Source organism: Seriola lalandi, unplaced genomic scaffold, assembly GCF_002814215.2.
Source record: "Seriola lalandi dorsalis isolate HSWRI2012SDOR001 ecotype SW California unplaced genomic scaffold, Sedor1 jcf7180002052864, whole genome shotgun sequence".
NCBI lineage: Eukaryota > Metazoa > Chordata > Actinopteri > Carangiformes > Carangidae > Seriola > Seriola lalandi.
In genome coordinates, this window is record NW_019523417.1 from 2,659 (window position 1) to 20,158 (window position 17,500).

Below are 17,500 nucleotides of genomic sequence, written 5' to 3' on the forward strand. Positions count from 1 at the left end.
TAGATGGATATCATTAGGACAGTGGACACGCAGTACGGACAGAAGACCACTAGATGGCAGAGCAGTGTCTGCAGCGACACAGAGGGGGGAGGGAAGACGCCTAAAGGAGAGGAAGAGCAGTTGGACAGACAGACAGACAGTCAGACAGACAGGCTGAACAGAGGAAATGTATTTTTATTATTCGTTTCTTTAGGACGAGGTTTTGCTTCCATCAGCTCACCTGCAGAAACGGTCAGTCCAGACAGCAGCAGAACAGCCAGGCCTGCAGCAGGACAACATGGTTACTCAAGAGCAAGTATATATGAGTCAAGTGACTGTGAATGTTTCTTGTCGGAAAGGCGATCAAACGAGTAGAAAGAGACACAACGCGAGTAAAAACAGACACATAACAAATAAAAGAGACACAGCACAGAAATGACGTGACGCAAAAACATTAAAAAGAGAGAAAATGAATTTGATTAAATAAAAAAAGGACTATAAAGACAGGCGAACCGACCACAAAGAAACAAAAACACAAGTAAAAATAGACATGTAACAACTACAAGGAGATGCAAAATGAGTAAACACAGATTCCAAACCACTAAAAAGACTCACAGAACAGCTGCAAAGAGACAAAATGAACATGAGACGGTAAAGCAGAGGTCAGCGTGGTTAACGAAGGCCGAAGGATGAAGGTAGAGTATTACATCGGCTCACCTGCTGAAAATGCCAGTCCAGACAGCAGCTGCACAGGCAGGCCTGCAAGGAGGACGACGTTACTAAAGGTCAAAGGTCAAACCCTCTCTCTCCTGATATGTAAGGAGCACAGGAGGATGTGCAGTGATGATACCTTCCTAAAGTCCAGATTCCCCCTGATGAGGCGCCAGTACGGTGCTCATCTGATCTTTTTTTAGTGTTTTATTTAATTGAATTTACATTTTTAAACCCTTTTAAGTAACATTTACTCACTGGCTGCGCTTCTTCCTGCCTGTCTCTGCTCTAAATGTGACCCAACAGACTTTGAGGAACCGTTACCCTGGTGGCGACAACCTTCATACCCGTTTGTTTCCTACAGAGCAGCAGAACTCCAGCCAGGAACAAAACCACAACCATCAGCGAGACCAGAGCCGCCACAACCTGGAGGAGGAGGGAGGCGAGAGGGGAGGGCGGAGGAGGAGGAGGAGGAAGAGGAAGAGTATCAGGAGATAGTGTAGAGTGGTGGGGAGTGGTGGGAGGAGGAGGAGGAAGAGTATCAGGAGAAAGTGTAGAGTGGCGGGGAGTGGTGGGAGGAGAAAGATCTGCAGGAGGAAGCAGAAGAAAACTCCTTCAGTAAAGTGACGATTAAGTGTGTCATATAATAAAATCCAGGAAGTGAATGTTAGTTTCCTGACCTCTGACCGCCAGCCGGCTCTGCGAAGACGATCCGCTCAGATCGGTGGAACAAGAGTAGAACCCGTCATCAGTCTGTTTGACTTTGCTGATGGTGAATTCTCCTTTATGTCCCGACCCACGCTTGACACCATTCATGAAGAAATAAGCTTTGCCTACGGACCCGTCTCTGGCTCTGCAGCGCAGTGTGACGTCACTTCCTGTCATCACAGGGCGCAGGGGAATCTCCAGGATCACATCTGAACAACAAGGCGACACAAACAGAGTTATTCCGTCAACAGTTCAGCTACTTTCAGGAAGTTCTCAAACAGGAAATGGGGGCGCAGATGGAGACACATGAGGTAAAGACACTGCCTGAGGTCAAGGGACAGGTGCATCCAGGTGTTTATGTTGAGTTAATGAGTTAATGTTGTCATCAGTATCACAGTAATCCAGTGAGAGTTGTCGGTACATCCACGGGGACATCGCAAAGAGGATGTGCTGATAGATTATTCAGCATGCTTACTTTGTTGTAGCCCACAGCTTAACTCACTGATTCTACGGCCACGTTATACTTCCTGTTTGCAACTCCTCAGATAAATGCTGTGTATATAAAAGCATTTACTGATATTTCTAAAAGACTCAAGTATTTCGTTTCTGTACCAGACACAGTGATGCTGAGCTCGGGACTCTTCTGCCCGCCGTTGTTTTCACACCAGTAAACTCCGCTGTCCGTTGATGAGGAGAGGACTGAGATGATGCAGGAGGATTTGTGAAGACGCCCAAAATCTCCTGCACCGTCACCACACCTCTGTGTCCTCCCCTTCACTGTCCTCCTCACTGTCCATCCAGCAAAGCTCTGCTGTCCCTCCTCACAGCGCAGAGAGACGGACTCCTCTGTCAGGAACTGCAGACGGTTCGGACTCGCATCCAGAAAGACTGGAGGAGAAACGGACAATCAGACCTGCAGTGAAGGTGAAATGTGTTCACAAGCGTTTTTCACTTCCATCAGCTCACCTGCACAAACTGTCAGTCCGGACAGCAGCAGAACAGCGAGGTCTGCAATAGGAGCACACGGTTACTAAAGAAGAGCGAAGGTCTGCCGCCTTAAAGACCATCAGTCAGCTCGGTCAATAAGCTCCAGAGGCATCCACAGGCCTGATGGGATACCGAATCCCTCCCCTGGTCTCATGGGCTTCCCCAGGGAGACCACCTCAACTGCTTCCTCTCAACATTAAGGAGCAGCAGTTCTCGTCTGAGCTCCACCACCCACTTTGACTGTTATCACCCCATTAAAGGGCCGTCATCAGTCGTCATCACTGCAACACTTATGCCTCAGAAGGAGCAATTATCATCAACATTAGTTAGGTTTTATAATCAGGCGACGTTGGTGACGTTAGAGCAACAAAGTCGTGAAACACGAGGACTTTCAAACAGGAGACAGCTGTTCGATGGTAGTTCAGTTAGTTAGTCCTGTTTAACAGTTACTGAGTGGACTTTGTGTTGAGGTTGTTGCGTTACTCCTGAAGTATATTTCCTGTACCTCGCAATTCTGCTGCTTATGTTGCTATTGTCAAAACGCAACTAAAAACCAAACCACTGATTTCCTGCTTTGTCTTTTTTTCTGTTATCTACCACCATTTGACAAAACCCACACACATCAGTCACACACACCACTCACACACACCACTCACACACATCACTCACACACATCACTCACACACATCAGTCACACACAGGTATCTGCACTTCCTTATAATCTGTGGTTTGTGACCACGCTGAGCTAACAACATCTACAGTGGTGTTAGAAAGTATTCAGACCCCTTCACTTTGTGCACACTTTAATGTGTCTTTTCATTTTACATTTTTACCCATTCATCTACACTCACATTTTTAGACATTTTTGCACATTAATTAAAAATCAAAAACTGGATGTCAGGACAGAAACTAAGCCATCAAGTCGAAGGAACTCTCTGTAAGACCTCCATGATAAAACTGTGGTGAGACATGGATTAGAGCAAGGGTGACAAGTGTTCCCAGGAGAACAGTGGCCTCAATGTGAAATGGAAAATAATTACAACCACAAGGACTCTTCCTGAGCTCCCAGGCAAGAAGGGCCAAGAGCCCAACAGTCAGACATCAGTCCCGGCAGCTCTCCATCAATCACACCTTTATGGTAGAGCGGTTGGACGAAAACACTTTGAGTACAAGGCCATTTAACAGCCTTCGAAGGACTCTGAGATCAAGAGAAACAAGATTCTGTTTTCTGAAACTACTGGACGCCTGATAGCCAATCAGTATCGAGAATTCTCAGTGACCAAGGTTAAAGTATAAAAGGGGTTTATTATTTAATTGTTTTGTTTTTTATGCCGCCACTAACCAGAGCCAGAGCCAGAGGCATACTGTTTTCGGGTTGACCCTCCGTCCTCCGCACTTAAATTTGGCACAAACATTCACTTGGACTCAGGGGTGAACTTATAAAATTTTGGTGGCTTAAGGGTCAAAGGTCATGGTGAGCTCACGCTCTTGTGAATGCAATATACAGTATCAGGAACTCAGAAATTCATGCACTAATTATGACAATTTAACTCAAATGTCTATGAGGATATTAGATAATGACAGGATGATGACATTTTTTATCCAAAAGGTCAGAGGTCAACTTCACTGTGACATCAAAGTGTTCTGCAAAACCACTTCTGGTCATTATTCAATGCTGTAACTACAACCACAACGTGGTAATTCTAGTTCCTGTATGATCCTAAATGAGTCTCACTCTGTCTAAAATTCGGAGGAGTTTTTGAGATGATACGTTCATCAGAGTTTGACTGAGTTAAAACATTCATGATGATCATAAACATAGCACTCAGTACAGGAAGTGTGACAGGTGGATAGCGTCATGGTGCTGAGGTTTCCTGTGTGAAAGGACCTTTTCATGGGGCTAAAACAAGCTCAGTTAACTTCTGTTTTTCAGAAAAAGAAATATTAAACACATTTTTTAAGCACTGGCTATGAAAAATCAAAAGGATGAACACTCTGTGCTGCAAATAAAACGCATCTTATGAGTCATAAACATTTTTAAAAAATAATTAAGTTCACGGAGTCAATAAACTGAAGGTATACAGTCTTACAAGCGTTAGAGTTAAATTTACTTTTCAGTCCCATTTTCACAGTTTGAAGATTCACTTCTTTATTTGTCACCATGGCCAAACCCACCTTCACTGGACCTAATGTACCAACAGCATGAGAGGCTGCTCCCGGTGTTCAGAGGTAACTGCACACTAACCTTCATCACTGCCAACTGCGTTTTATTAATATATCTAATAGGAATTAATCAATATTTAATAATGAAAATGAAAACTTTGACCCGATGATGGCGCCGGATGAAAAGTCAGAGGATAAGCATGAATGACCGAACCACATTTTATGGCAGTCCATTCTGAGCCTCAGTGACCCATCAACTAAATGACTGTGAATATCAATCATTCACACCTCTGGTTAATCAAATGTCCAAAACCCAACAACTCCACAATTTTCTGGTTCATTCTAACTGATATAATTTTAACATTAAACTTTTAACGCTCATTTAATGTTCAAAACAACACAACAACTGAATAGGTGCCTTAAAAAACTACAGGTCAAGTTACTAAATTAGTAAAAAAAAAAAAAAAAAGTGTTTTAACTAATCACTTCATATCCGTTTAAAACACACTTAACACTTCAACAGAGTAAAATCCCAAAAAAAAAAACCTGTTTTTCAAAATTCAATTTCAATTTCAAAAGCTCTGGGTTTCACTCACCGAGGAGCAGAGAGGCAGATGAAACCTTCATGTCGTCGGGATGTTGACTAAATGTCAAACGGTCTGAATAGCGGTGTGATGTCCTGAGCCTCGATCACCACTTCCTTTTAAAAAGCCTCAACGTGTCACAGGTTGTGCTCTGTACAGAAGCAGCAACCTTATGGTTGCATGAGGCCGGGCGACATGATTAAGTGGAATTCAGGCATGCAGGTGAGATGTTAAACTTCAGCTGATACATATAGTACACGTGGCATTTTGCTTTGTTTTCACACAAGCCAATGAGTCAGGTTGAATATGCAACATTTTTTCTCATGCTGTGAAAACTCCTCATATTTAGCCAATGGTTGCCCAGTTAGCAACATGTTCTGGTGAACGCTTCTAGCCCAGTATACGCTGGGTCTTCGGCCCTAGTCTGGCCCATACACTTCCATATTTGGCCTGATTCTGGCTGTTACCCTCCACTGTTGACTGACAGTAAAACTTTCTGTGTGTGCACCAGAATTGGCCCAGATCTGGAAGTAGAATCTGACAGTGCCATGACAATGGGCCGGACCTGGGTTAGGATTAGGGGTGTATATTGAGACAGTAGAAACACAAATATTTGGCCAAAAGTATTTGCCAGAAAAATTGTGCTGCCTGGGTAGCCAAGAATACAGAATGTTAAAGGTATAGTTCAGGTATTTTGACATGGGGTTGTGTGAGGTAGTCATATATAGTTGGTATTATACAGTGCCACAGGACAGTGCTGTTTTCACAGGGAGATAAACTGCTGAAAATACTCTACATGAAGCGTACATTTAAATGGATATTGGATTGTTCCGGTGGGTGTTTTTCAAAAATGTCTAAAACGTGTATTTTCTTGCTAAATTTTCTCAGCGGTCTTGAAAATTCACTTGAGGCTCTTGAGGTGCTGCTAACACCTACGCTCCTGAAGTACCCGCCAACTTCCGCTTTTAGTCAGAACACGCCAGAAGTATTTTGGTGTCCATGGCAACATCTTACTTCCTGTCTCTTGTAGAAGTTCACATATGAGATTAAATAGAACATTATTAGAAAGGCTTTGTTAAAAGTCAAAGTTCCCCAAAGTCAATGTTAGTGATTTGTAGTTGGCGCTATTTTTATTGCTTGGATCAGCATGGCAACAAGCTGGTGCAATCGTCGTTCCCAAATAAAGAAATATCCAATCACAGAGATTAAATTCTGTGATGTCACTATCGTATGAACACGGAAGTAGACGGACTCGTCCAGAACGTTCCTGTAGGATCCCTCATTGAACGTTACATCGTCGGCGTTTTCACTCGGAAAGAAAATTAAATTGGATTTCGTGGTTATTATTCTTTTTTTCCAGGAAGATGAAAGTGTTCGGATGTCTCCTGGCCCTTTTGTTCGGTAAGTTATAACCTTCGTGACAGATGTGTCTGCAGCTGCAGCATGTGATGAAATCTCTGTAGCGCCATTCACTGTCAAGGAAAGCGCCGTTTTTTTTCCCAGGACTTCAAGCTCTTAACCAGCCGTGCATTTGTCCGATTTACACACTCTCTCCTCACGCTTTAAGTCTTTTCTCTTGTGTTAATCAAAAATACTGTTTGAAAAAGCTTCAAATAAACCATAAACGGCGGGTTCGTGTGGTGCGTTCGAGTATGCTCGTAAACTACAAACTTTATCTTAAAAGGCTTTATTGGAAATGTTTTGAAACTGAATTTCTAGGTTTTAATGAAGCGCAAAGACTAACTAGTGACTTTGGGCTTATGTGGTTCTGGGTAAACGGTCCGTCGACGGTCCAGAGCAGCTCCTGCTTGCTTGCCTACATGACTCATTCAGTAGACAGCCAGCAGCCGCCCCGGTGCCAGGGGTTTCTACCCCATTTATGTCAATGAATGTAGGCTAAATTATAGAAAATACAGTTGAATCTACAACTGTTTTAATACAAACTGACTATAACCTTCATACAGGAGGATTTACTGCAGGACTGTTGTATTACACTGCACCAGTCTTACCTACATGTTCCTAATAAACTGAACACTGAGACTATATTAGTAATTATCAGTCATATGCTGCAGTAGTTTCAGCAGCTAGAGTTTATGTTGTTTTGTTATGTCGCCTTTAAATGTTAAGGTGCTTGTGTAAAGCTGTGTTCACATGTCAACAGCAAAAAACAAGGCACTTCTGCTGACGTCATCACAATGGTGATATCATCACCATTGTGATTTTTTTGGGAGGTGCCAAATACCTGCAGGGAAAAACAGCTCAGACAGAAGCCAAGTAAGGTGGCAGATCTTGTTTCTATGTATTCTAACAAAAACACGGGTATGTTAGTCTATTAAAAATCTATACAGTTGTGTTTCTTGTGTTGGTTGTAAGGCAAAGAACACAGATAATCCAAATTATCTGTGTATAATTTCCATATGTGTTTTCATGAGAGCCAGAGATGGAAAACTCTCAAGCGAAACCAAAGGAGCCGATTCCTTGCTGACGTAGACATTTGCCCAGCGGTGAAAACACCACCAGGGGTTGTGTTGGTGGGAGCGTGTTGTTTCATGCACCTGTGAGACCATGATGCACGGTTGGGGAAGTCCAGCTGAGGAACTGGTTTATGTGTTTAAACACAGGGAACTGTTCTAGCCTTCATCCTGATGATCTAAAGATTAAAGGCATTAATGCAGCATTCGCCAGGAACGCATGTTAGCATGTATATTATTATATATTGCTTATTATTTCAACTTTTTTAATATTGCATCAGTAAAAAATAACTCCTTATGATCCCCACTTGTTTTTATTAACATGTTTGATAAAGTACCTGTACAACAGCAGCTCTCTGACCACGCTCTCCTGTTTGTTTTTCAGTTTTCCAACATGCTGCAACCGTGGAGGTCGATGCAGAGGCAAAGTCCGTCGTGCTGCCCTGCTCTGTCACTCTGGAGGATCGGAAGGATTTGTCGGTGGTGTGGCGCCGTAAAGATCTCAATCCCTCAGTCATCCACTTTAAGGAGCAGGGACGCGATGACCTGGACAATCAGAACCAGAATTACAGAGGCCGCACATCAGTGAGCGATCCACTGCAGGAGAACGGACTCGCCAGCCTCACTCTGTCTGAACCACGTCTCAACGACAGCGGCACCTACACCTGCATCATCCGCAGGGAGGGAAAGGATCTGCACCGGACAGAAGTACCGCTGCTAGTCAACGGTAAGGAGCAAAACCTAACACCTCAACTGTTGCTGCAGGTCAGAGGTCAGGTCACTGCTGTAGATACAGAGGTCACAGCTTAGAAGCAGGTCAGGGGTCAAAGTAAATGCCATCAAACACAACAACTGAATAGGTGCCTTAAAAAACTACAGGTCAAGTTACTAAATTAGTAAAAAAAAAAAAGTGTTTTAACTAATCACTTCATATCCGTTTAAAACGCACTTAACACTTCAACAGAGTAAAATCCTCGAACGAGCAAAGAATCACAATTTTCTCCTCCTGGTTTAGTGTTTACAGCTGAAATGGTGACGTCATTTATTCTGTTTGGTCAGTAATCACCAAAAACATCAACAAAATCTCTGACTGTTTGGAACAATTTCAAAAGCTCTGGGTTTAACTCACCTAGGAGCAGAGAGGCAGATGAAACCTTCATGTCGTCGGGATGTTGACTAACTGTCAAACGGTCTGAATAGCGGTGTGATGTCCTGAGCCTCGATCACCACTTCCTTTTAAAAAGCCTCAACGTGTCACAGGTTGTGCTCTGTACAGAAGCAGCAACCTTATGGTTGCATGAGGCCGGGCGACATGATTAAGTGGAATTCAGGCATGCAGGTGAGATGTTAAACTTCAGCTGATACATATAGTACACGTGGCATTTTGCTTTGTTTTCACACAAGCCAATGAGTCAGGTTGAATATGCAACATTTTTTCTCATGCTGTGAAAACTCCTCATAAGTAGCAACAGGTGTGTGGTGGGCGGAGTCCTGGTTCAGGTTCCTCAGCAGTGAAAGTTCTTGTTAGGCAAAGAACACAGATAATCCAAATTATCTGTGTATAATTTCCATATGTGTTTTCATGAGAGCCAGAGGTGGAAAACTCTCAAGCGAAACCAAAGGAGCCGATTCCTCGCTGACGTAGACATTTGCCCCGCGGTGAAAACACCACCAGGGGTTGTGTTGTTGGGAGCGTGTTGTTTCATGCACCTGTGAGACGATGATGCACGGTTGGGGAGGTCCAGCTGAGGAACTGGTTTATGTGTTTAAACACAGGGAACTGTTCTAGCCTTCATCCTGATGATCTAAAGATTAAAGGCATTAATGCAGCATTCGCCAGGAACGCATGTTAGCATGTATATTATTATATATTGCTTATTATTTCAACTTTTTTTAACATTGCATCGGTAAAAAAAAACTCCTTATGATCCCCACTTGTTTTTATTAACATGTTTGATATAGTACCTGTACAACAGCAGCTCTCTGACCACGCTCTCCTGTTTGTTTTTCAGTTTGCCAACATGCCGCAGCTGTGGAGGTCAATACATTAGCAAAGTCTGTCGTGCTGCCCTGCTCTGTCACTCTGGAGGATCGGAAGGATTTGTCGGTGGTGTGGCGCCGTAAAGATCTCAATCCCTCAGTCATCCACTTTAAGGAGCAGGGACGCGATGACCTGGACACGCAGAACCAGAATTTCAGAGGCCGCACATCAGTGAGCGATTCACTGCAGGAGAACGGACTCGCCAGCCTCACTCTGTCTGAACCACGTCTCAACGACAGCGGCACCTACACCTGCATCATCCGCAGGGAGGGAAAGGATCTGCACCGGACAGAAGTACCGCTGCTAGTCAACGGTAAGCAGCAAAACCTAACACCTCAACTGTTGCTGCAGGTCAGAGGTCAGGTCACTGCTGTAGATACAGAGGTCACAGCTTAGAAGCAGGTCAGGGGTCAAAGTAAATGTCATCAAAGTGTATCATGTAGTTTTATCTTGTTTCCATAGAACCATTTCCACAAATTTCCTCCCTTCTCCTGGGTCTTTTGCTGGGTGCCATACTCACTGGTCTCTCTGAGGGGTCTTTTGTAGCATATTTTTGGAGGAAGAAGACCAGGGCAGGTACGTCACACATGTACTGTTTGGTTCAGTCTCGAAGCTCTTGTTTGAAAAAGATTAAGATTGACTACATCCGAAGACCCGGATATATACAACCTTTTCATTGATGCTTACAGAATTGTCTTTGTTTTTGTTCAGCTGTCGCCTCAGTCTGCCGGGTGATGGTGAGGGAGGGGGCGCAGGTCGTAAAGCTGCCCTACCAAACCGCAGTCGAGCTTCCTGGAGGCGCAGGAGTGGAGTGGAGCTTGTCAGACCCTGAACCCAAGGTGGTCCACCGGCAAGTGATCGGTTGTGACCAGCCTGAGAAACAGCCTGAGGTTTACTACGAGCGCACAAAGATGACAAACCTGGAGACTGGAGACCTCAGTCTGACCCTGAGTGACCCCTGCTGTGAGGACAGCGGCATTTACGTCTGCAACGTCCGCAGAGATGGAGTCATCCTGGCTCAGAGAGTGGTGGAGGTCCTGGTCCAAGGTCAGTACTGAGCAGTCGTTTGGGGGCACTGACAAGAAAACACACACACATACACTGACACAAAAACAGTGCATGTCTTTTGTTTCTGACTGACCTCTGTCTCCTCTGCAGCACCAGGGTGGATTGAAAACGTGAGAAGCATGATGATGCCACAGCTGACAACACTAAGCACACTGGTTTCACAGAGGGAAGACGACGCCCTGACTGGTGACGGTCAGCCAAGACGATGAAAACGACCCATGAGCAGATTCACACTTTTTTTGGGGGGGTATTTTTGCCTTTATTTTGATAGGACAGTGAGAGATAGTCAGGGAGAGAGCAGTGAGGATTAAGCCCATGTGGCACACGCTCCACCAGGCGAGCCACCCCTCACTTTGTTTACTTCAAATTTAATTCGAGCAAGGATTAAAAATACTGCGGTTTACCAAATATTTTAAATTCTTATATTTTAATCTGCCTGTAGCAAACAGAAAGCATCCCTGACATTTGGAAAAACAGCCTACATACTGCCTTTACATAACATCGGACAATCAAATGCCCTGAATAATTATCGACCAATCTCTTAATGATCATGTCTAGCCAAGTGAAAAATGTTTTCAAATCATTTTTAACTCAAAGAATCGCCATGCCAGTCACACGCTTTTTTTTTCTCGCACCTTGACTATTGCAATGTACTATATGCTGGAATCAGTCAGCGCTCCCTCCACCGATTACAACTGGGACAGAACGCCACCACCAAGCCATATGAACACATCACTCCAATACTTCCAAATTTACCTGTTATATTCCAGATTAAAATTCTACTCATCACTTTCAAAGCATTAAACGGCCTCGCTCCAAACGATATCAAGGACTTTTTAACCCCATATGTGCCTGGGCGTCTACTTATCAATGGAGGGAGCTCTGCTGGTTCTTCCTGGGTCTCGGCCGGTGACTGCACGTGACCCGGCCTTCAAACTGTGGAACAGTCTACCAGCTGAGATCCGACAGGAAGCATTTGTGTTTTTTAAAACTCCTCTTAGCACATTCTTTCATCAGAAACTTTTTATGAATGTTTGATATGTTGTTGTTTTATATTTGTTTTTCTCAATTTTAAGATTAAAGTTTATTGTCTGACTGGAAGCATGAAGGCTAATGAAATGGAATTACTTGTTGTCTATACCTCTTTGGTTATTTCCACAACCACAGGTTTATCTTAGCGTCCTTGAATGAGAAAGAATTGGAAATGGGGGGAAACTAATATTGAACTATTATGGTTTCTCACAGATCTATACAGATGCAGATTGTTTATTATACTTCATTACAGTTATGTCCATGTTGACAGTGAATGACACAAAACAATGAGGACTTGTAGTGAACTGTCCAGCAATCTGGTGCTGAAAAGGCTTTAGTTCAAGTTATTGTGAGCTTTTATTCTGAAAAGTTCTGTTTCACATTCCAGCCATAATTGCGGTGTTTGGGTGAAGGGTCTTACCACTAGTGACAGCGGTTTCCCCCCCAATCCACCTCAACCCATCGCCCTCCATGTTTTCATTCAACACTACCTATATTTAATAAAAGGTCTAATAAACTCGAATGAACTGTGTGTGTGTATGTGTTTTACTAAACAGTGTGACACATTGAGGACAACACTCACACTTTTGTGACCTAGAACGTGCTGCTGTGGTAAAGTTTAACCGAGGCCGCTCGCGCTCCCGGAATTAGACCGTGCCCGACCACCACCACCGCAAAACAACAACGTACTGCATTTATTTGGTCAAATCTTTATTTTATTAAACAGTGCAGTGACAATGTAAACGTCGCTGTTGAAGAAATTAAGTAACTGACAATGTAACTTCATAAATCATGTCGACTTAAACAATTACTTATGTTCTTACGAAACCATAGTTACAAATTATTGTAAAGAAAATACATAAAGATAATAATGTAATAAACAGAAAAAAGTTACAAAACAAACTATGATTCTCAGGTAAAAAAAAAAAAAAAGTATAAAAATAAATAAAAGATTAATTTATTACATAATATACAGTATAACACGTGAACTGAACAGGAGGTTGAATCATACACAGGGTGGTACTTAATAAACTTGGTCACGCCCCACGTGCCCCCCTCATCACAATACTCACTCCTGAATGAGTGGCCGAGGATCACTGGATCATTTTCCAAGATGAAGCCTTCGGTTCTTCTCCTGACCGCTGTGACAGGTAAGCGACAACCTTTCTCTGCTCTGTTTGACTAGGTCTGCCTCTCCAGGTGGACAGCGGGGACCCGGTGCCAATACTGACCTGGGCATAGGGCACGAGGAGGCAGGGAATAGTAACACTCGTCCCCATGGTGACAACTTTGGGAAGCGGTGACGCGCTGCTTTTTTAGAAGCGTTTTGACTTTTAACCACACGCACTTTTGTCATGATAACTATACTTAGTACGTGTATAAATTAAAACCACTGTCTGAAAACGCTTAAAATAAAGCAGACATCGCCTCTCTGCTTTACCGCAAGTGTTTTCAGCCAGACCGCAACAGCTTTCAGTGTGCTAACAGTGAGGTCGCAGCTAGTCTAGATCCCCAGGCTAGTGTTAGCGCTGCATCCCGTTGTCCAGTGGGAGCGCCCGGCCGAGTCCATCAGAGCAGAGAAAGGTTATCAAGTTAGATGCTAGCTAGCCGTTAGCCTTGGTCATCAGAGCATAGAAAGGTTATAAAGTTAGCTGCTAGCTAGGTAGCTGTCAGCCGTGTCCATCAGAGCAGAGGAAGGTTAGTCGGTTAGCCAGTTAGCTGCTAGCTAGCTGTTAGCATTGTCAGACAGAGCAGCGGAAGGTTAGTCGGTTAGCCAGTTAGCTGCTAGCTAGCTGTTAGCATTGTCAGACAGAGCAGCGGAAGGTTAGCTCTACCAGGGACGTTAACTCGAGCAGAATTTCACCCAACATCACGTTTTAAGTGTTTTCTCCGGTTTGAAAACATTTTTCCACTTTCCTAAGCGAGTTTCCCGGAGGTCAGAGCACCAGTACGGACTCGCTCAGGCAGTGTGCTGCGCTTTGTCCCTTTCTGACCTTCACTTTTGGGGGAGTCGGGGCTGTGCGCGGGGGAAGTGACGATTCACTTCTTCTTCTTCTACTTCCTGTTCTTTTGTAAGGAGGTTGACATCCAACATTCAAGTCTATTACCTACACCTACTGGGGTATCACCTCTGCTGCATATGCTGCTATATGGTCTGAAACCCTTTTAGATCCCGGTATTTACAAATGATGCTGCTGATGAAACTGATTTATTTTATTATTATTATTATTATTATTATGATTAGTAGTAGTAGTGTAGTGGTACTCAGAAGTGACATATCCATGATAGGTTGTTCCATTATCCATGGAGGAATTGTGGGAAAAGATACTCTTGGGCTGTATTTCAGTCTTTTGAGATCCAACTCATCTGGCTCATATTCATATTATAAGGGCCCAACTAGCGACTGGTCCTTTCTTACTATTCTGTAATGAAAATCTCCCATTTGAGGCCTAAACATGCTCAAAAACTCAAACTGTGCACATGCATCAGACATATTTCATGAGTCTCGCACATGGTTGTTGCAAAATGGCTTGATAGCGCCACTTAGAAAATTTCAACAAAGTAGCCCTTGCGCTGTGTTTCATCTAAATGTGTGAAATTCAGTAGGTACATGCCACATGCCAAGACCTACAAAAAAGCCTCTTGCACCCATACTCTAACCCCAACAGGAAGTCAACCATTATAAATTTACTTGGCGCCGTTTTTGCGAAATATGGACATCATACTTTAATAATCTCCTCCCTAGAGAATTCATCAGATTTGTTGTAAAGCTTTTTGTCAGGGGACGTGCCCATTGCAGCGCTGCAAATTTTGATGTTTCGCCATTAAACAGGAAGTTGTTAAATAAATATCTCAAATACATTTCATTGTCCACTCTGCACAACCTTCATACGTTTGATGACAGTCCCATACTTAAGATATCTGCCTGCTAATATGAAGTCATAGCACCACCTACTGAAAATAGGAAGTAAGTTGCACAGGCTAAGGCTACAGCTTAAATATTCATATTATTATTAGAACTATCTCTTAATGGGACTCATTGTTGGAACTAAATACATTACTGTGGTATCATATCATATCATATTTAAAAGACCTGGCGCATAAAGCTGTGTTCACATTTTGCAAACAAAGAGCAAGGCACCTCTGCTGCTGAGGTCCCACTGAATCTTCTTTCTGCATTCAGACAGACATGTTGTCAATAATAAAACCAGTTTGTTTTTCAGTTTGCCAACATGCCGCGGCTGTGGAGGTCGATGCAGGGGCAAAGTCCGTCGTGCTGCCCTGCTCTGTCAATCTGGAGGATCGGAAGGATTTGTCGGTGGTGTGGCGCCGTGAAGATCTCAATCCCTCAATCATCCACTTTAAGGAGCAGGGACGCGATGACGTGGACAAGCAGAACCAGAATTACAGAGGCCGTACATCAGTGAGCGATCCACTGCAGGAGAACGGACTCGCCAGCCTCACTCTGTCTGAACCACGTCTCAACGACAGCGGCACCTACACCTGCATCATCCGCAGGGAGGGAGGGGATCTGCACCGGGAAGAAGTACCGCTGCTAGTCAACGGTAAGGAGCAAAACCTAACACCTCAACTGTTGCTGCAGGTCAGAGGTCAGGTCACTGCTGTAGATACAGAGGTCACAGCTTAGAAGCAGGTCAGGGGTCAAAGTAAATGTCATCAAAGTGTATCATGTAGTTTTATCTTGTTTCCACAGAAACGATTGTACAAAAGTTCTCACTTTGTTGGGGTTTTTGTGCCGCACTACTTGGTACTTTCATCTGTTTTTTTGGAGCATGTTGTTGGCGGAGAAACACCAGGGCAGGTATGTTGCACATGTACTGTTTTGACCTTTCTGACCTTCACAAGTTGACACCTTTAAGACCCGAATAGATACAACCTTCTCATTGACGCTTACAGAATTGTCCTTTTTCTTCGTTCAGCTGTCGCCTCAGTCTGTCGGGTGATCGTGAGGGAGGGGGCGGGGTTAGTAAAGCTGCCCTACCAAGCCACAGTCGACCTTCATGCAGGCACCATAGTGGAGTGGATCTTGTCTGGCCCTAAACCCAAGGTGGTCCACCGGCAAGTGATCGGTTGTGACCAGCCTGAGAAACAGCCTGAGGTTTACTACGAGCGCACAGAGATGACAAACCTGGAGACTGGAGACCTCAGTCTGACCCTGAGTGACCCCTGCTGTGAGGACAGCGGCATTTACATCTGCAACGTCCGCAGAGATGGAGTCATCCTGGCTCAGAAAGTGGTGGAGGTCCTGGTCCAAGGTCAGTACTGAGCACAGATCAGAGGTCAGTGATCATTAATTACATTCGCAAAAAGAGAAGCAATTACGTGAAAAAAAGAAACTTCTCTCATTGAGCTTCTTCTCAGCTCCACGTCCTGGAAGTGTCGCAACAGTTTTATGAAAGTGAAACTTCTTGATAACTTTTGAAAACGGGGATTTCAGTTTCTGTCAGGATCCTTTTAACCTTTGGAATTGTCATGTTTTATTCAAATAAAGTATTTCTGATGCTCTCAGGCAGCTCTCTGGTCTGCACCATTGTGAAATGGAAACTGGAAATTAACATTCATTGGTTAATTCAGGTCATGTGAGCACTGAAACTTAAGCACAGGTGAGTGTTGTTCATTCTGGGTTTGTTTTGATCTGAATCGAATCTATCAAACGGCTGCCAATCACGGTTTCCCAATAAGTGTGAGCTCAACCTTTCCTCCATGTTCTACTTTCCTTTCTTTTTCCTACAGATCCTATCTCTGCTGTTCTTCTTGTTGCTGCTCTTCTGGTCTTTTTCTTGCTCTCACTCTTTTACCAGGACAAGCTCGGGTCATTCCTGTGAGTTGTCACCGTCATTACTGTGTCTTCTGTAGTTCACTCATATGAAGGACAAAAGAAAATGACAATGAAGTAAATAAATAAATAAATAGTGTCTAGTCAAGTCAACGGTAGTAATAGTCGATCCATCCAAGCGTCAACCAATCCAGAGGGAGGGCCGTCTACCTAATTAGCATATGGACACAGAAATTAATTTAAAAATACAGAAATAAATAAATGTAGAAACAAATTTAAAAAAAAATATTTTAAATGTGGAAATACATAAAAACATAAGAAACAAATAGATAAATCTATAAATGCAGAAATAAAAAAAATGGATGTAAAAATAAAGAAATAAATAGATTTTGAAATACATAAACAATTGTATAAATAAATAAATGCAGAAATACAGACACAAATAAATGTAGAAATACATGAATACATTTTGAAATGTGTGAATAAATAAATGCAGAATTACAGAAGTTAATAAATAATTATGAATTGAAAAATAAATCAATGTAAAAATGCTGAAATAGCATTTTTCAAAATGTGTTTATTTTGCATTTAATCATGTATTTAATCATTTCATTCTGCATTTATTTATTTATATTTATGTCATTTATTGTCCTTCAAACCCAGTTAGCAAAACATGGTAGATTTAGTAAGTAGCAGCTAGATACTGCAACTTATCTCATATTCCTACATCTTAACATTTTGAGCTTCACTGCTGCCATCTCTCAGGTTATAGTGATTACTGTAGTTACTAAAAATATTTTTGCTAAGACATGTTAGCATGAGATGTGTAATTAACCATGTCTAGCATGGCAGCTAAAGACTTTCTACCAATGTAAAATAAGGCAAAACTGAGCAGTGGAGCTTGATTGGTCCTCCAAGCTCAATGTGACAATCGATTGGCTGCTGAGTTGTCACTTTT

General features: G+C 43.0%; 2 protein-coding genes across 2 annotated transcripts in view; one reads left to right on the top strand and one right to left on the bottom strand.

The window, feature by feature from the left end:
• Positions 1 to 6: 6 nt before the first annotated feature.
• Positions 7 to 5,481, bottom strand: LOC111650763 (uncharacterized; the record flags this gene model as incomplete). The annotated part of the gene is made up of 8 exons (XM_087172447.1): positions 5,145 to 5,481; positions 2,365 to 2,406; positions 2,011 to 2,286; positions 1,371 to 1,607; positions 1,038 to 1,277; positions 697 to 738; positions 221 to 262; positions 7 to 100 (listed from the first exon to the last, which is right to left on the bottom strand). Coding segments are annotated over exons 1-8 (1,004 nt in total), but the record flags the coding sequence as incomplete, so codon positions are not given.
• Positions 5,482 to 6,369: 888 nt separating this feature from the next.
• LOC111650764 (uncharacterized) overlaps positions 6,370 to 17,500 on the top strand; it is a 12,546-nt gene continuing 1,415 nt past the window's right edge. Inside the window, exons 1-10 of the mRNA XM_087172448.1 lie at positions 6,370 to 6,533; positions 7,989 to 8,330; positions 9,616 to 9,957; positions 10,107 to 10,220; positions 10,356 to 10,691; positions 10,803 to 10,904; positions 12,761 to 12,895; positions 14,969 to 15,310; positions 15,460 to 15,567; positions 15,686 to 16,021. Of these exons, the coding sequence (XP_087028574.1) occupies positions 6,497 to 6,533; positions 7,989 to 8,330; positions 9,616 to 9,957; positions 10,107 to 10,220; positions 10,356 to 10,691; positions 10,803 to 10,904; positions 12,761 to 12,895; positions 14,969 to 15,310; positions 15,460 to 15,567; positions 15,686 to 16,021 (2,194 nt within the window). The 5' untranslated portion in view covers positions 6,370 to 6,496. The remainder of the gene's footprint in view (positions 6,534 to 7,988; positions 8,331 to 9,615; positions 9,958 to 10,106; positions 10,221 to 10,355; positions 10,692 to 10,802; positions 10,905 to 12,760; positions 12,896 to 14,968; positions 15,311 to 15,459; positions 15,568 to 15,685; positions 16,022 to 17,500) is intronic.